Here is a 17,557-nt window from a genome sequence, read left to right as displayed (position 1 = left end):
TTTGGTCTTCTTCAAAATTACTTTGGCTATTCGGGGCCTTTTGTGGTTCCATACAATTTTAGGATTACTTGTTATAGCTTCGAGAAGAATGCTGGTGCAATTTTGATTGGGATTGCATTGAATGTGTAGATAGCTTTGGGTAGTATTTACATTTTAACAATATTTATTCTTCCAGTCCATGAGCATGGAATGTCTTTCCATTTCTTTATATCTTCTTCAGTTTCCTTCATAAGCTTTCTATAGTTTTCAGCATACAGATTTTTTACATCTTTGGTCAGGTTTATTCCTAGGTATTTTATGCTTCTTGGTGCAATTGTGAATGGGATCAGTTTCTTTAGTTGTCTTTCTGTTGCTTCATTTTTAGTGTATAAGAATGCAACTGATTTCTGTACATTGATTTTGTATCCTGCGACTTTGCAGAATTCATGGTGGAGTCTGTCGGGTTTTCCATGTATAATATGTCGTCTGCAAAAAGTGAAAGCTTAACTTTGTCTTTGCCAATTTTGATGCCTTTGATTTCCTTTTGTTGTCTGATTGCTGATGCTAGAACCTCCAACGCTATGTTAAACAACAGCGGTGAGAGTGGACATCCCTGTCGTGTTCCTGATCTCAGGGAGAAAGCTCTCAGTTTTTCCCCATTGAGGATAATATTAGCTTGGGCTTTTCATAAATGGCTTTTATGATGTGTAAGTATGTTGCTTCTATCCCAACTTTCTCAAGGGTTTTTATTAAGAAAGGATGCTGAATTTTGTCAAATGCTTTTTCTGCATCGATTGACAGGATCATATGGTTCTTATCTTTTATTAATGTGATGTATCACATTGATTGATTTGCGAATGTTGAACTAGCCCTGCGTTCCAGGAATGAATCCCACTTGATCATGGTGAATAATTCTTTTTATATGCTTTTGAATTCGATTTGCTAGTATCTCATTGAGAATTTTTGCATTCATTTTGTATTCATCAGGGATATTGGCCTGTAGTTCTCTTTTTTTACTGGGTCTCTCTCTGGTTTAGGAATCAAAGTAATACTGGCTTCATAGAATGAGTCTGGAAGTTTTCCTTCCCTATTTTTTGGAATAGCTTGAGAAGGATAGGTATCTCTGCTTTAAATGTCTGGTAGAATTCCCCTGGGAAGCCATCTGGTCCTGGACTCTTATTTGTTGGGAGATTTTTGATAACTGATTCAATTTCTTCGCTGGTTATGGGTCTGTTCAAGCTTTCTATTTCTTCCTGTTTGAGTTTTGGAAGTGTGTGGGTGTTTAGGAATTTGTCCATTTCTTCTGGGTTGTCCAGTTTGTTGGCATATAATTTTTCATAGTATTCCCTGATAATTGCTTGTATTTCTGAGGGACTTGTTGTAATAATTCCATTTTCATTCATGATTTTATCTATTTGGGTCATCTCCCTTTTCTTTTTGAGAAGCCTGGCTAGAGGTTTTTCAATTTTGTTTATTTTTTCAAAAAACCAACTCTTGGTTTCATTGATCTGCTCTACAGTTTTTTAGATTCTATATTGTTTATTTCTGCTCTGATCTTTATTATTTCTCTTCTTCTGCTGGATTTGGGGTGTCTTTGCTGTTCTGCTTCTATTTCCTTTAGGTGTGCTGTTAGATTTTGTATTTGGGATTTTTCTTGTTTCTTGAGATAGGCCTGGATTGCAATGTATTTTCCTCTCAGGACTGCCTTCACTGCATCCCAAAGCATTTGGATTATTGTATTTTCATTTTCATTTGTTTCCATATATTTTTTAATTTCTACTCTAATTGCCTGGTTGACCCATTCATTCTTTAGTAGGGTGTTCTTTTAACCTCCATGCTTTTGGAGGTTTTCCAGACTTTTTCTTGTGGTTGATTTGAAGCTTCATCGCACTGTAGTCTGAAAGTATGCATGGTATGATCTCAATTCTTGTATACTTATGAAGGGCTCTTTTGTGACCCAGTATGTGATCTGTCTTGGAGAATGTTCCATGTGCACTCAGGAAGAAAGTATATTCTGTTGCTTTGGGATGCAGAGTTCTAAATATATCTATCAAGTCCATCTGATCCAGTGTATCATTCAGGGCCCTTGTTTCTTTATTGATCCTGTGTCTAGATGGTCTATCCAATGTTGTAAGTGGAGTATTAAAGTCCCCTGCAATTACCACATTCTTATCAATAAGGTTGCTTATGTTTGTGATTAATTGTTTTATATATTTGGGGGCTCCCGTATTCGGTGCATAGACATTTATAATTGTTAGCTCCTCCTGATGGATAGACCCTGTAATGATTATATAATGCCCTTCTTCATCTCTTGTTACAGCCTTTAATTTGAAGTCTAGTTTGCCTGATATAAGTATAACTACTCCAGCTTTCTTTTGACTTCCAGTAGCATGATAGATAGTTCTCCATCCCCACACTTTCAATCTGAAAGGTGTCCTCAGGTCTAAAATGAGTCTCTTGTAGACAGCAAATAGTTGGCTCTTGTTTTTTTATCCATTCTGATACCCTGTGTCTTTTGGTTGGGGCTTTTAGTCCATTTACATTCAGTGTTATTATTGAAAGATATGGGTTTAGAGTCATTGTGATATCTGTAGGTTTCATGCTTGCAGTGATGTCTCTGGTACTTTGTCTCACAGGATCTCCCTTAGGATCTCTTGTAGGGCTGGTTTAGTGGTGATGAATTCCTTCAGTTTTTGTATGTTTGGGAAGACCTTTATCTCTCCTCCTATTCTAAATGACAGACTTGCTGGATAAAGGATTCTCGGCTGCATATTTTTTCTGTTCATCACATTGAAGATTTCCTGCCATTCCTTTCTGGCCTGCCAAGTTTCAGTAGAGAGATCCGTCACGAGTCTTATTGGTCTCCCTTTATATGTTAGAGCATGTTTATCCCTAGCTGCTTTCAGAATTCTTTTTATCCTTGTATTTTGCCAGTTTCACTGGCACGATATGTCGTGCAGAAGATCGATTCAAGTTACGTCTGAAGGGAGTTCTCTGTGCCTCTTGAATTTCAATGCCTTTTTCCTTCCCCAGTTCAAGGAAGTTCTCAGCTATGATTTCTTCAAGTACACCTTCAGCACCTTTCCCTCTCTCTTCCTCCTCTGGAATCCCAATTATGCATATGTTATTGCGTTTTATCGCATCACTTAGTTCTCTAATTCTCCCCTCATACTCCTGGTTTTTTTTCTCTCTCTTTTACTCCTCTTTTTCCATAATTTTATCTTCTAGTTCACCTATTCTCTCCTCTGCCTCTTCAATCTGAATTGTGTTCACCTCCCTTTTATTTTGCAGCTCATTTATAACATTTTTTAGCTCCTCCTGACTGTTTCTTTGTCCCTTGATATCTGTAGCAATAGATTCTCTGTTGTCCTCTATAGTTTTTTTCAAGCCCAGCAGTTAATTTTATGACTATTATTCTAAATTCATTTTCTGTTATATTGTTTAAATTGTTTTTGATCAGATCGTTAGCTGTCGCTAATTCCTGGGTTTCCTTTGAGGAGAATTGCTCCTTTTTGTCATTTTGTATAGTCCCTGGAGTGGCGGGGAACTGCAGGGCTCTTCCTCTGTGCTGTCTGGAGTAACTTGCGTTGGTGGGCGGGGCCGCATTCAGACCTAATGTCTGCCCCCAGCCCGCCCTGGGACCACAGTCAGACTGGTGTGTACCTTATCTTCCGCTCTCCCAGGGGCAGGACTCACTGTGGAGTGGTGTGGCCTCTGCCTGGGCTACTTGCACACTGCCAGGCTTGTGGTGCTGCTTCGATGGGATCTGGCGTATTATCCAGGGTGGATCCGCAAGGTGCACAGGGGCGGGAGGGGCAGGCTCAGCTGGCTTTGCCTTCGGTGGTCCACTTTGGGAGGGGCCCTGCGGCACCGGGAGGGAGGCAGACCCGTCGGAGGGATGGATCCACAGAAGCACAGCGTTGGGTGTTTGTGGGGTGCAAACAAGTTCCGTGAGGGGAACTGGCTCCCTTTGGGATTTTGGCTGGGGGATGGGCGAGGGAGATGGCGCTTCCCAGCTCCTTTGTTCCCCGCCAAGCTGAGCTCTGTCTTCTGGGGCTCAACAACTCTCCGTCCCGCTCTCTGAGTAGAGCTGTTGACTTATAACATTCCAGATGTTAAGTCCCACTGGCTGTCAGAACATGCTCTGTCTGGCCCCTCCGGTTTGCAAGCCAGACTCGGGGACTCTGCCTTGCCGGGTGGGCTGGCTGCCCCTCCACCGCCCTGGCTCCCTCCCGCCAGTCCGTGTAGCACGCACCACCTCTCCGCCCTTCCTACCCTCTTCTGTGGGCCTCTCGTCTACGCTTGGCTCCAGAGAGTCCGTCCTGCTAGTCTTCTGGTGGTTATCGGGGTAAATTAGGCAGATGTGGGTGGAATCTAAGCGATCAGCAGGACGCGGTGAGCCCATCGTCCTCCTTCGCTGCCATCTTCCTCCCCCCAATCTCAGACTCTTTTTTCTTTAAAGTTTATTTATTTTGAGAGTGAGTGAGAGAGAGCATGGGCACAGTGGGGGGAGGGGCAGAGAGAGAATCCCAAGCAGACTGGCACTATCAGTGCAGAGCCGGATGTGGGGCTCGAACTCATGAACCAGGAGATCATGACCTGAGCCAAAAATGAAGAGTCGGACACTCAACTGACTGAACCACCCAAGCACCTTTGTATTCATCTCGTAGGTGAAAGTTTGTACACTTTTACTAAGCTCTATCTCCCAGCCCTTGGCAACCACTTTTCTACAAGTTTGACCTTTTTTTTTTTTTTTAGATTCTACAGATAAGTGATACAGGGCAGTATTTGTCTTTAACTGGCCTAATTTACTTAGCATAATGCCTCAAAATCCATCTATGTCACAAACAGGATTTCCTTCTTTCTCATGGCTGAATGACACATGTATGTGTGTATGTATCATCTTTATTCATTTGTTGACAGATACCCAGGTGGTTTCCATGTCTTGGCTGTTGTGAATAATGCTGCAGTGAATGTGGAAGTGCAGATACGTCTATAAATAAATAAATAAATATATACATGTATATATATATTTTACTATATATAAATAAATACATATATGTCTATAAATATATATATGTCTATAAATAAATATATATGTATATAGTTTTATATATATATATATATATATATTTTTTTTTTTTTTTTTTTTTTTTTACTATATACTCAGAAATGGGATTGCTGGATCATATGGCAGTTCTATGAATTTTTTAAGGAAGCTACATACTGTTTTTTATAATAGCTGCACCAATGTATATTCCCACCAACAGTGCACAGGGTTCCCTCTTTTCCCACATCCTTGGCAAAATTTATCTCTTGTGTTTGTGGTGACAGCAGTTCAAGCAGATGTGAGGTGATACACATTGTGTTTTTGATTTGCATTTCCCTGATGATTATTGATGTTGAGCACTTTTTCATGGATTTGTTGGCCATTTGTATGTCGTCTTTGGAAAAATGTTTATTCAGTTCTGTCCACTTTCTAATCAAGTGTTTATTGTTTTTGCCATTGAATTGAGTTCTTTATATATTTTAAATATCAATCCCTTGTCAGATGTATGATTTGTGGATATTTTCTCCCATTCTGTAGGTTGTCTTTTCATTTTGTTTCCTTTTCTGTTGAAAACCTTTTTAGTTTGATGTAGTCCCACTTGTTCCTTTTTGTTTTTGTTGTCTTTGCTTTTTTTGTCAAATCCAAAAAATCATTATCAAGACTTATGTTGAGGAGCTTACCACCTATGTTTTCTTCTAGAAGTTTTATGGTTTCAGGTATTAAATTTAAGTCTTTAATCTATTTTGAGCTGATTTGTATATAATGCGTAAGATAGGGTTCTAGTTTCATTCTTTTATATGTGGCTATCCAGTTTTCTTAGCACCATTTATTGAAGACACTATCCTTTCTCCATTGTATATTCTTGACTCCTGTGTTGTAAACTAATTGACCATATATGCAAAGGTTTATTTCTGGGTTCTGTATCCTATTCTATTGATCTATGTGTTTGTTTTTATGCCAATATTAGACTGTTTTGATTACTGTAGCTTTGTAATATGGTTGAAATTGGGAAGTGTGATTTTTTAAGCTTTGTTCTTTCTCAAGATTGCTTTGGCTTTTGCGGGTCTTTTGTGGTTCCATATAAACTTTAGGATTGTTTTTTCTATTTCTGTGAAAAATGCCATTAGAGTTTTGATAGGGATTGCATTGAATCTGTAGGTTGCTTTGAGTAGTATAGACTTATTAACATTATCAGTTCTTCCAATCTGTGAGTGTGGTATATCTATTGTGTCTTCTTCAATTTCTTTTAATCAGTGTCTTAAAATTTTCAGTGTATAGATCTTTCCACCTCCTTGTCAAATTTATTCCTAGGTATTTTATTCTTTTGATGCAGTTGTACGTGGGCTTGTTTTCTTCTTCTCTTTCTGATAATTCATTGTTAGTGTATAGAAATACAAGTGATTTTTGTATATTGATTTTGTATACTGCAGCTTTATTGAATTTGTTGGCGAATTAATACTTTATCATTAAACTGTTTTTTGAGTGATTTCACTCACTTTCTGGTTTCCTTGTTTTTCAGTTTAAGCATATGGTATTAAAAAACAAAACACCCATCTTTTTGGCTGTTAGAGTCTTTGGTCTTACTTCTTTGATCTGGTAAGAGCCCATATGTTCTCAGTAGTCAGTAGTTTCAATTATCAAATGGGGAAGGAGTAATTGAACTCTTTTTTTCAATTGTATTGGCAAGGGATGCAGCATTGGTTACTCTCACTGAGACTATCTGGGATGTGAGGGGAGAAACATATTTTTTAGGCCATGCAAGCAGATGTTTGGGTATCATGAAATTCTCAAAAGTGAATAATACTACCCTACCGAGGCATTAAGAAACCATTTAAGTTATTTTAATTGAGTAGAAGAAGCTCCCTGAAATTGACTTCACCATAAAGAAGAATGAAATCTTGCCCTTTGCAACAATATGGTTGGCTCTAGAGCACATAATGCTAAGTGAAGTCAGTCAGAGAAAGACAAATACCGTATGATTTCACTCGTATGTGGAATTTAAGAAACAAAACAAAGAAAACAAGACAAAAATGAACACAGAAAAAAAAGACAAAAAACTCTTAAATACAGAGAACAAACTGGTGGTTACCAGAGGAGAGACCCCGGGGGATTGAGTGAAATAGGTGAAGGGGATTAAGAGCACTGAGGAATCTATAGAATTGTTGAATCACTGTATTGTACACCTGAAATTAATGTAACATTATATGTTAATTATACTGGAATTTAAAAAATTAATAAAAGAAAGTCCCTGAAATTGATAATATTTTTCTGGGGTCCTGGAAGCAAATTTTAGAATGTTATATTAGGTTAGATTGCTTGAACTTGATTTGCTGTCTCCCAGTTTGTTTTATGTGCCGGCACAGCATTTGAGATGATAATTTACTACCTGAGAAAGTTATAAAGGTAAAAATAATCTCCAGTGACAGGAAACTCAGTTCTTCCTAGGTCAGCCCATTTCATGTTTGGATTCTTCTGACTGGGGGCACTATGTGTAGTTAAACATGCTTCCTGTGAACTGAAGGGAGATGATGACCTGAGATGACATGTGCCACCTCACACTGCATCACTTTGGACGAGTTAACTTCTCTGTGCCTCAGGTTTCTCATCTCTACTCTAGAGGATAATGATACTTCATAGAGTTGTAGGGTTGAGTGAGCAGGTTAGTTAGCACTTAGAATAATGCTTAGTACATAATAAGCAATAAATGTCATGGTTACTTTTACCATCATTAACGTATTTGTTTTAATGATTTGACTTGACTCCAAGAAATTCTTGGGAGATATTGTCACCTGACTCTTTGATTTCTAGCATATAGTCTGTGTGCCATCAAGTGAAATAGAGGACATAGGTTTGGTAGAGGAAGTGGAGGAGAATGCTGAGTTTACTTCTGAACATGCTGAATTTGAGATGTTTGTGGAATACTAGTGTTGAGATACGGAAATTTGAAGAAGAGGGCAGAGTCCTTGGCGTATGGCTGGTAATTAAAATTATGAGAGATGGGTGAAATAACTTAAGGATCTACTTTGGTTATAGATGAGAAACCTGGGGACCCTAAACCTTAAAGAATAGGTGAGGCCATAAAGGAGACAATCTGAGAGTTAGAGATGGTCTGAGAACCAGGAGAGAGAAGTGACACCAAAAAAGGGAAAGGTATCAATGTTGTCTAATGCAACAGAGAGTACAGTAACCTGTGAACTGGAAAGTATACATGGCTTGATAGTTAACAGGTCTTTTGTGACCCTCTTGTATCAGTAGAGGAATAGAGGTAGAAGCCAGATAGCAGTGACTTCTGAAGGGTTAAAAGGGAGGAAGAACAGACAATAAATGTAGACTACTGTTTTGAGAAATTTTGATGAGGCAGATGTTAAAAACTAAAGGAAGATACAGGGTAAGTGGAAGATTTGGGGGCAGGATGGAATATTGATGGGCTAAGGAGAAGGGCTGTTAGAAAAGAAAAAGGTTGAGTGGCGCCTGGGTGACTTAGTCGGTTAAGGATCTGACTCTTGATTTCAGCTCAGGTCATGATGATCTCATGGTTTGTGAGTTTGAGCCCCACATCGGGTTCTGCGCTGACAATGGGGAGCCTGCTTGGAATTCTCTGTCTCCCTCCCTCTCTGCCCCTCCCCTCACTATCTATCTCTCTCTCTCCAAAATGAATAAATAAGCATTAAAAAAATATTAAAAAAAAAAAAAAAAGGTTGAGTATAAGGAGAATGGAGAAAAGATGGGTTCAAGACCACAAGTTGATGATACTAGTCTTAAACGGGAGGAAGGTGAAAACATCTGGGACTGGAACAAAGAGAGATGTGGATATAATCAAGCCTTGAAGATAGAGGAAATTCTCCTAAAGACTTCATTTTCCCCAAAGAAAAGAAAGGGGAATTTGTTGGAAGGAGTCAAGGGTTGACTAAGTGTTTGGAGGAGAATGGTCAGTATTTAAAATAGTAATTGAAAGAAAAAGAGGGGAGGCAGATTTGTTCTCCAATGAAGGGATTTTTCATCTGAGCAGTATTTGGGTACTATGAATGTGTTCTATGAAAGGGGAAGGATTATTGTTTAATTTAATGGAAGATATACTTATTTAGCATGTATTTTGTACAAAATACTGTGTTATTTCTTCTGGGAGACTTGGATGAATACTGACCACCTTACTCAAGATGGGGGTGGGTGTGAACTATAATAGCTCATGTCATATGATATGTCAGAACCACAAATGTTTATAATAGCCTAAAATGATGATACATGAATTTTATAAACATACTGTGAGAGTTTGAAAGAAGAAGAGATCCCACTAAATATGGGGAAATAGGAAGGTTTTATGGAAAAGACAAAAAAATATATAAAATAAGGGCTACATGTGTATTTTCTGATGAAATAGTAATGAAATCAGTTGTAAGTTTTTCATCTATTACAGCAATTATTTATTCTTCTATAATACAATGACTGGCACTAACCAGAAATGAAGAAATAAAGAGATTAACAAAACATAATTCTGCTTTATCCAAAAGATGTTCCAAATTTGGCTTTTTTTTTTTTTTTGGTAGGAATGTAGAATTCAGTAATCCTTTCCACAAATATTTAAAGGACATCTCCATGTTAGGTACTGAGGATACAGAGAAGGCTAAGATACAGTTTCTTTTTTTTTTTTTTTTTTTAAATTTTTTTTTTAACGTTTATTTATTTTTGAGACAGAGAGAGACAGAGCATGAACAGGAGAGGGTCAGAGAGAGGGAGACACAGAATCTGAAACAGGCTCCAGGCTTTGAACTGTCAGCACAGAGCCCGACACGGGGCTCGAACTCACGGACCGCGAGATCATGACCTGAGCCAAAGTCGGCCGCTTAACCAACTGAGCCACCCAGGCGCCCCTAAGATACAGTTTCTTTCTTCAAGGAGTGCATACTCTAGTAGAAGAAATAGAAGGAAAGGAAACTGAAGATCTGTGCAATAAAAGATATAAAAGTGGTATATATGAGTAAAGAAATTTGGGGTTACAGTGGAAGGAAACGTGAATAAATGATTATGTTGCTATGACAGCAAGTTTTTCCCTTTTTCTTTTCTTTAGTTGGAGAACATCAATTGACAGGCCATAAAGTGGCAGTTAAAATCTTAAATAGACAGAAGATTCGCAGTTTAGATGTTGTTGGAAAAATAAAACGAGAAATTCAAAATCTAAAACTCTTTCGCCATCCTCATATTATCAAACTGTAAGTATTTTTGTACCTGATAATGCAAAAGAAACTGTCCTGAAATAATTCCTATGAATTTATAAATAATTGTTTATCTTTAGTTAACTTTTTATAAAGTATAATTCTTTTTTTATTTGTATTCAGCAAATATTAATTCATTTAACCTCTATAAATCTTTTTTTGTATACTTTTAGTTTATAATTAAGAGTCACTTTTCAAAATTGCTACTGTTTTCGGGTGATGAATGCAGCCTTAGAAGTTGACTCTTCCCTAGTATTCACTTTAAAGGGCATTTAGGACTTTGGTATTCCTGTAGTCATTTCATAATTTTTTTTCTAGTCTATTTTCGTTAACATAACAGTATTTTCTTTTTGGAAAAGGTAGAAAGTAACTGGTAGAGATTATCCACCCTAGTATATTATTTGCAAAACTGCAGTTATTACTGTGATTACTGATACCAAAGCTCTTAGGGAGGCAAATGGATTTTTTTTGATAGGATAAGTTACAAATTTAAAAGATAAGTAAATATGAAGAGATTGATAAACCTGATTAATTATATTGAAAGATAAATAATTTAAAATTGATTATACTTGTAGAAAATGTAGATACTGAGTATGGAACAGTGTTCTTTTAAATCATTTAAAGTTGCAGTTTTATATTAACTGAGAAAATGTAATATGATAAACACTGATAATTGTCTCTATTTTTTATCTTAAAAAATTGTTTTAAAGTTTATTTTGAGAGAGAGAGGTGCAGAGGGAGTGGGGGAGGGGCAGAGAGAGAGGGAGACAGAATCTCAAGCAGACTAAGCACTGCCAGTGCAGAGCCTGACATGGGGCTTGATCCCATGAACTGTGAAATCATGCCCTGAGCTGAATCCAAGAGTCAGGTGCTTAACTGACCACCTAGGCACCCCTCTTTATTTTTTATCTTAAAGTTTGGATAGAGTTTTATAAAATAAATATTAATCTTGTTGAGTACCTGATAATGGCTAGGAACTATATTGAGAATTTTACATATATAATTTCACTGTATCCTCTTGATGAGCCTATAGGATAGGTATTATTGTCTTCAGTTTATAAATAGGGAAATTCCATATCTAGAGTATCATCAGTGTGTCCAAGGTCAAATAGCCAGTAAATTGCAGAGCTGGTAGCTGATGCCATGCTGTTAATGCTTTACTCCAGTTTTTCTCAAAACAAAATTATATAAATCCCTTTTAAGGGAAAAATAAATTTGTGGATCCCTGGTCTTGCCTTAATTATTTTTAGTGTATTGTTTTTTAAGTATATAGAAACAAAGAATTAGGTATAATAAACTCCATATGCTTATAGCTTCAACACAACTATGAAACTAAAATAAATTCACAATTTAAATATAAGACAATGAATGAAGTCATTGAAATTCATAGTATCTATAGTATAATGTGACAAATAATGGTGGTTTTCAAAAAACAAATCATTGTTAGTTTAATTGTAGAATTAATAGAATGAGGTCCAAGGCCATATATATTTTTTCCTTCAAATAATATTGCAGAGAATGCCTGTTGATATGACTATACCGTAAAAAATCATTTTTAATATCTTTGAGATTTTATTTGCTAGTTCATTATAATCAGGCATTATATTTAGCCTAAACTTTGTTAGTGAGTCATCTTTGGGTGTCAGTGTTAATGAGAAACATCTCAATAGCCTATAGAGATATATTATCTGCCTGTGACAAAGCTAGCATAGTAGCTGTGGTAGGCTGAATAATCCCCCTGCCCCAGATATCCTATTTCCTAGATTCTTTGACTGTGTTACATTACATGGCAAACGGGAATTAAAGTTAGAGATAGATTTAAGGTTGCTGATCAGCTGACTTTAGGGAGGTTTTCCTTTATTTTCTGGGTGTGCCCATAGTAATCACAACGGCCTTTAAAAGTGAAAGAGGGGGGCGCCTGGGTGGCTCAGTCGGTTAAGCGTCCGACTTCGGCTCAGGTAATTATCTCGTGGTCCGTGAGTTCGAGCCCCGTGTCGGGCTCTGTGCTGACAGCTCAGAGCCCGGAGCCTGTTTCAGATTCTGTGTCTCCTTCTCTCTGACCCTCCCCCGTTCATGCTCTGTCTCTCTCTGTCTCAAAAATAAACAAACGTTAAAAAAAAATTGAAAAAAAAAATAAAAGTGAAAGAGGGAATCAGAAGACTAAGAGAAAGAGGTTTGAGGATGAAGCAAGGTCAGAGTGTTAAATGTGAGAAGGACTTAATTGGCTGTTGCTGACTTTGAAGATGGAGGAAGAGGGCCATGAACCAAGGAATGTAGGCAGGCTCTGAAAGTTAGAAAATAGAAAAGTTTCCCCCTAGAGCCTTCAGAAGGCAATACAGCCTTGCTGACAACCTTGATTTTAGCCCAGTGAGGTGTATTAGACTTACATAAAACTACAAGATAATACATTTTTGTTGTTGTCAGCCACCAAATTTGAAGTATTGGCAGCAATAGGAAACTAATACAGTAGCATTCTTGAAATCCTTAAATGAGTGGCTAATCCACTTATTGCTAGGATTTGGAACATGCGTACATTTATTGTTGGTGAACTGTTGCAAATTGGTATGTTCCGTTCATCTTACTAACAACATGAATATGCAACTGTTTAGAGAAGGCTTTTTTTGGAGGGGCTTGGTGTGCTATTGGGTGACTGTGACGACTCAGTTCTCTCTCAAACCACTACCATGAAAACTTCCTTCATAACAGTAAGCGTCAGTGTCATTTGATCTTGACTTGAAGTTCACTTGATCATAAACATAAACAAGAAATAAGGCCACTGAATTTGCACAGCAGTACCTGATTGATTATAAGGTTATCATCTAAGACCTATATTCTAGAAGATCCAGAATACATTTATACTGATTTTTAAAGATTATCTTAAGAATTAAAATACTACCTACTAGCTTGGTGACTCACCTCTCCCATTCTTTGTTTCCTTAACTTTAAAATGAGGATGTGTTTGCACTGGTATAATGCCTAGTATTTGATAAACATTGGTCTAAAGCAGGAATTGGCAACCCACCTGCTGATTCCAGTCCACTTTCATGATTAACTGTTTTTGAAACAGTTCATAGCTGACTTCAACTCCATGTTAATAATGACTTTATTCTAGTTACTGAGTGACTTCTAAGCTAAATCTCTTTGCTCTTCCTTACTGAGTGGCCACTTTCTGTGAGAGGAGAAAGCTGAGAAGTCAGACTAAAAGTATCACATGCCAGAATGAGAGTGAAGGGAGATACCTCTGTATTTGCCTTGTTCCTTAACCTCATCCCTTTTAGAATGCCAACCCTGAAAGACCCCCAAGGAAACTTTGCCCATTTAAAGTATGAGTCCTAGTTCCTGTTCTATTCCTACAAACACAGATCGGATTTTGTCAGGAGGCAGTTGCAACTGTCATGAGGATTTAAAAGCTTATTATTCTTATTTTTTCTACTGTTTATTTATTTTTGAGAGAGACAGTGTGAGCAAGGGAGGGGCAGAGAAAGACGGGGACAGAGGATCCGAAGTGGGCCCTACGTTGATAGCAGTGAGCTTGATGTGGGACTCGAATTCAGGAACCGTGAAATCATGACCTGAGCCGAGGACGGATGCTCAGTTGACTCAGCCACCCAGCCTCCCTTAAATGCTTATTTTTGTTGTCCTATGTACCAGTGTTTTCTTGCCTTCATTTCTATAATTATTTGTCATTTTAAATTTACTTTGGCTAATTATCTCATTCTGGTTCAGGATTATTTAATTATTTGCTTATAATTATAATTATTTAATTATTTGTTTTGTGTAGGAGATATAGAATGTTCTTAGGGTTGATCGGAAAGTAATTAGTGGAGGTAAATTTAATGTTTAAAGCTCTGCTTTCTAGCCTTGGGCTTAATCCATTCAGCTTGATTGCCTCTTTAATTGTGGACTGAAATAAAAAAAGAAAAAGCACTCATGTATCCTTGGTTTAGAACAAGCTTGTTGACATAGCCTCTAACAGTGTTAGTGATTTAAATAGAGAGAGAGACCTGATCCTTTCAGTGGTTTTGTTTGTTTTGTGTAGTCTTGGACTAGCTGCCAAGAATAGTTCCCTTGTTACAGAATGGGCCTCTAGTTTCTCTAGCAAGAAAGCTTGAAAACCAAAAACCAAGAATGGAGGGTATTTATTGGATGATATCTCTATTAACTCAAATTGAAAAAATATCACTGTGAGAAAACTGAAAGGAGAAAACAGGATTCAGAGGAAACTCCAGACTTACCCATGAACTAGAATTTGTTGATTTGATTTTTGTCTTCCCCCGCCCCCCCACCATAGTTCTTGGGGAACTTCATTTTACTAATCAAAAGATGAATACTTCCTAATTTGGTAGAGCTGGTTTTGCCTATTTTTTAATTTTTTTAATCTTATTCAGCCTGTAGATAGCTCTTTAACATTGTTCATCACCTTGAAATGTTGCAGTCCCTAGGTTTCTGTGACATCATAGTCTTCTGATTTTCTTTCTTTTTTGCCACTTCTTAAGACTTTTCTTTATGGGCCTCTTTCTCTGCATGGCCATTAAATAATGATGCATTTCAGCAGTGTGAGCAACTGTAATCTTAGTGAACCGCCTTTGGGTGCCCCCATCTATTATGTTGGTTGTCATTTGTCACCTTTGTGCTCATGACTTCTAGACCTGTATTTCTGGGCAGGTATTTCTCCTGAATTCTGAACACATGTACTCTTTATTGGATGATTCCATTCTGAAGTCCTAGAATCATCTGAAACTAAGTTGGACTTTTCTTTCTTTTCCACACTTCTCTGTTTTTTTGTTTGTTTAGTAAAAGTACCATTCATGCAATTTTCTGAGCCTAACACTTGGACATAATCTTTAATTCCTTTCCATCACATATAATTAATTGTTGAGTTCTGAAGCTCCTTTTTCCTAAGTATCTCCTGAGTCTGTCCATTTTTTTCTGTTTTTATTGTCACTAGGTCTTTTACTTGTCTTTTGGCTGTTGCTTCTGCTTAGAAAAGTTTTCCCACACCTCCCTTCCCCTAGGCTCCCAATTCCAACTTGCCATTTAGATCTGAGGCTTTACATGTGATTGCCTCTAGAAAACCTGCTTTACTCCCTAAGACTGAGTTAGGTATCATCCTCTCTGTACCATAGCAGTCAGCTTTTCTAAAGTCCTGGGCATTACATTGTATTCACTCTTTTTTTTTTGTTTTTTGTTTTTTTTTTTAGTTTCCCCCCACAAGACCGAGTTCTTTAGAAGCAGAGATTATGTTTTTTTCTTCAATTTAACAAATTTTTATTGAGCACCTGCTATATAATAGGAACTGTTCTATCATTGGGGATACAGTGGTGAAAGACATGGTTTCTGCCCTTGTGGCGTTTATGTTCTAGAGGTATCTAGCAGTTCTAGATAGGGAGTAATCAAATTAACAAGATTACTTTAGGCAGTGATACGTGCTTTGAGGAGAATGAAACCATATGGTTCTGTTCCAGGGTGTGATTAGCGAGGCAGAAGTGTTAATTCAGATTAGGTTGTGGGGAAGACCTCCCTGAAGAGGTAAAGTTTGAACTAAGACCTGGAAGATTATTGGGGCACCTGGGTGGCTCAGTTGTTTGAGCATCTGACTTTGGCTCAGGTCATGATCTCACGGTTCGTGAGTTCGAGTGCTGTATTGGGCTCTCTGCTGTCGTCACAGAGCCTGCTTTGGATCCTCTGTCATCCTCTCTCTCTGCCTCTCCCCTGTTTGCTCTCTCTCTCAAAAATAAGGAAACATTAAAAAAATAAATAAAAGATTAAGATCTAGCCATCTAGTGACATGATATGACTATAGTGTAGAATGGGTGTGGGGACAGAAGTGGAAGCAGACCAGGTAGGAAGCTGTTGCTATAGTCCAGCTGAAACATTGTGATTATGGTGACTTTACCCAAAGTGATAGTCTAGATTTGTGCTGTCTGGTATAGTAGCCACTAGCCACATATAGCATAAATTTAAATTAATTAAAATATTTAGTTCTCTGGTCACAGAAGCTGTTTTTCAGGTGTTTAATAGCAACATGTGGTTAGTGGCTATTGTATCGGACAGAGACTGCATAAAACATTTCTGTCAATGCAGAAAGTTCTATTTGACAATACTGGTCTAGGTGGGGAGAATTGATGGATTCAGTATGTAGTTTGGAGATAAAACGAATGAATTACTGAGGACAAGAAAGTGAATAAGAAATATTGTGTGTGTGCGTGCGTGTGTGTGTGTGTGCGTGCGCGCGCGCGTGTGCCTGAGCAACTGAGATTTTGGATTTCGGTGTGAGCAGCTAAGTGGTGATAATGATGCTGTTTTTCAAGATAGGGAGAATGGAGGTGAATCATGTTGGGGTACAGGTGGGCATCAAGGATAGTTGTTTTGGCCGTGTTAAGTTGAGAATCCCATTGGACATCTAAATGGAGATGTTAGATACCATGTTTATCTCCCTAGCACCTCGCACAGTGGCAGGTGACATTTTGAATAAGGTCCTGATGGTTCTGGGAGGACAACAAGAGTCAAAGAATGAAAGTGTAAAGAACATGGTATACTGGGAACAACAGTCTTGCTCGTCTGGTGCACAGAGTATGTGTAGGGAAATGGAGGAAAACAAGGCCAAAAAGTTAGTTTATTCATCCATTCATTCAGCAAATGGCACCATTTAGGCCACTTGGAATGCGTCAGCAAACAAAAAGTTGATAATAGCATCTCTGCTCATATGGGGCTTCTATTTGTGTGTGTATGTGTGTAGTGGGGGTTGGTGGGAAGGTAGTAAACTTTATATTAGTAAACTATATTGTAAGATAGTGGAGAGGTAAGGGAATATACCATGCAGATTATCTGGGGAGGAAGATAACTGATGGAGGGAACAGTAAATACAAAGGCTCTGAGGTGGATATACAGTCCAGAGATCAAGGGAGCAGAGTCATTCAGTCCTCTAGGCAGTGTGATTCAGGGGGGATTGGAGTAAGAGGTGAGGACAGAGACCTAAAGGGGAGCCAAACTGTGTAGGCCATTGTAAGGACTTTGGCTTTTACTCTGAGTGGGATGGGAAGCCATTAGAAAGTTTTCATCAGAGGTATGATATGACCTGACTTACGTTGAAGCAGGGAAGCTAGTCAGGAGTCCATTGCGGTATTCTTGGTGGCTTGGAATAGAGCATAGTTTGGAGGGTGTTGAGAAGTAAGCATCTTCTGTATATGCTTTCAAGGTAGGGTAAATAGCATTTGCTGAGAGAGATTAGATGTGGATTGTGAGAGGAGAGAAGTCAGTGATGGACTCCAAGGTTATTTGGCTTTGGCAAATAAAAGAGTGAAATAGTTGCCATTAA

The 17,557-nt window shown here is 38.0% G+C and overlaps 1 protein-coding gene across 6 annotated transcripts in view; it reads left to right on the top strand.

Moving 5' to 3' along the window:
* The window catches only part of PRKAA2 (protein kinase AMP-activated catalytic subunit alpha 2), an 80,506-nt gene that overhangs the window by 25,095 nt on the left and 37,854 nt on the right, over window positions 1-17,557 (top strand). For 5 of the 6 annotated variants that reach the window (XR_013557593.2, XM_060626362.3, XM_060626368.3 and 2 more), the window contains exon 2: window positions 10,095-10,236. The exons of the other annotated variant lie outside the window; for it this stretch is intronic. Coding sequence is in view for 2 of the 5 variants with exons in the window: in XM_060626362.3 (XP_060482345.1) it covers window positions 10,095-10,236 (142 nt within the window). In the remaining 3 variants the exon portion in view is untranslated. The remainder of the gene's footprint in view (window positions 1-10,094; window positions 10,237-17,557) is intronic. 6 annotated transcript variants of the gene reach the window in all.

Source organism: Panthera onca, chromosome C1 (assembly GCF_046562875.1).
Source record: "Panthera onca isolate mPanOnc1 chromosome C1, mPanOnc1 haplotype 2, whole genome shotgun sequence".
NCBI lineage: Eukaryota > Metazoa > Chordata > Mammalia > Carnivora > Felidae > Panthera > Panthera onca.
Note: the sequence above shows the minus strand (reverse complement) of the source record. Positions and strands in the feature narration are given on the sequence as shown.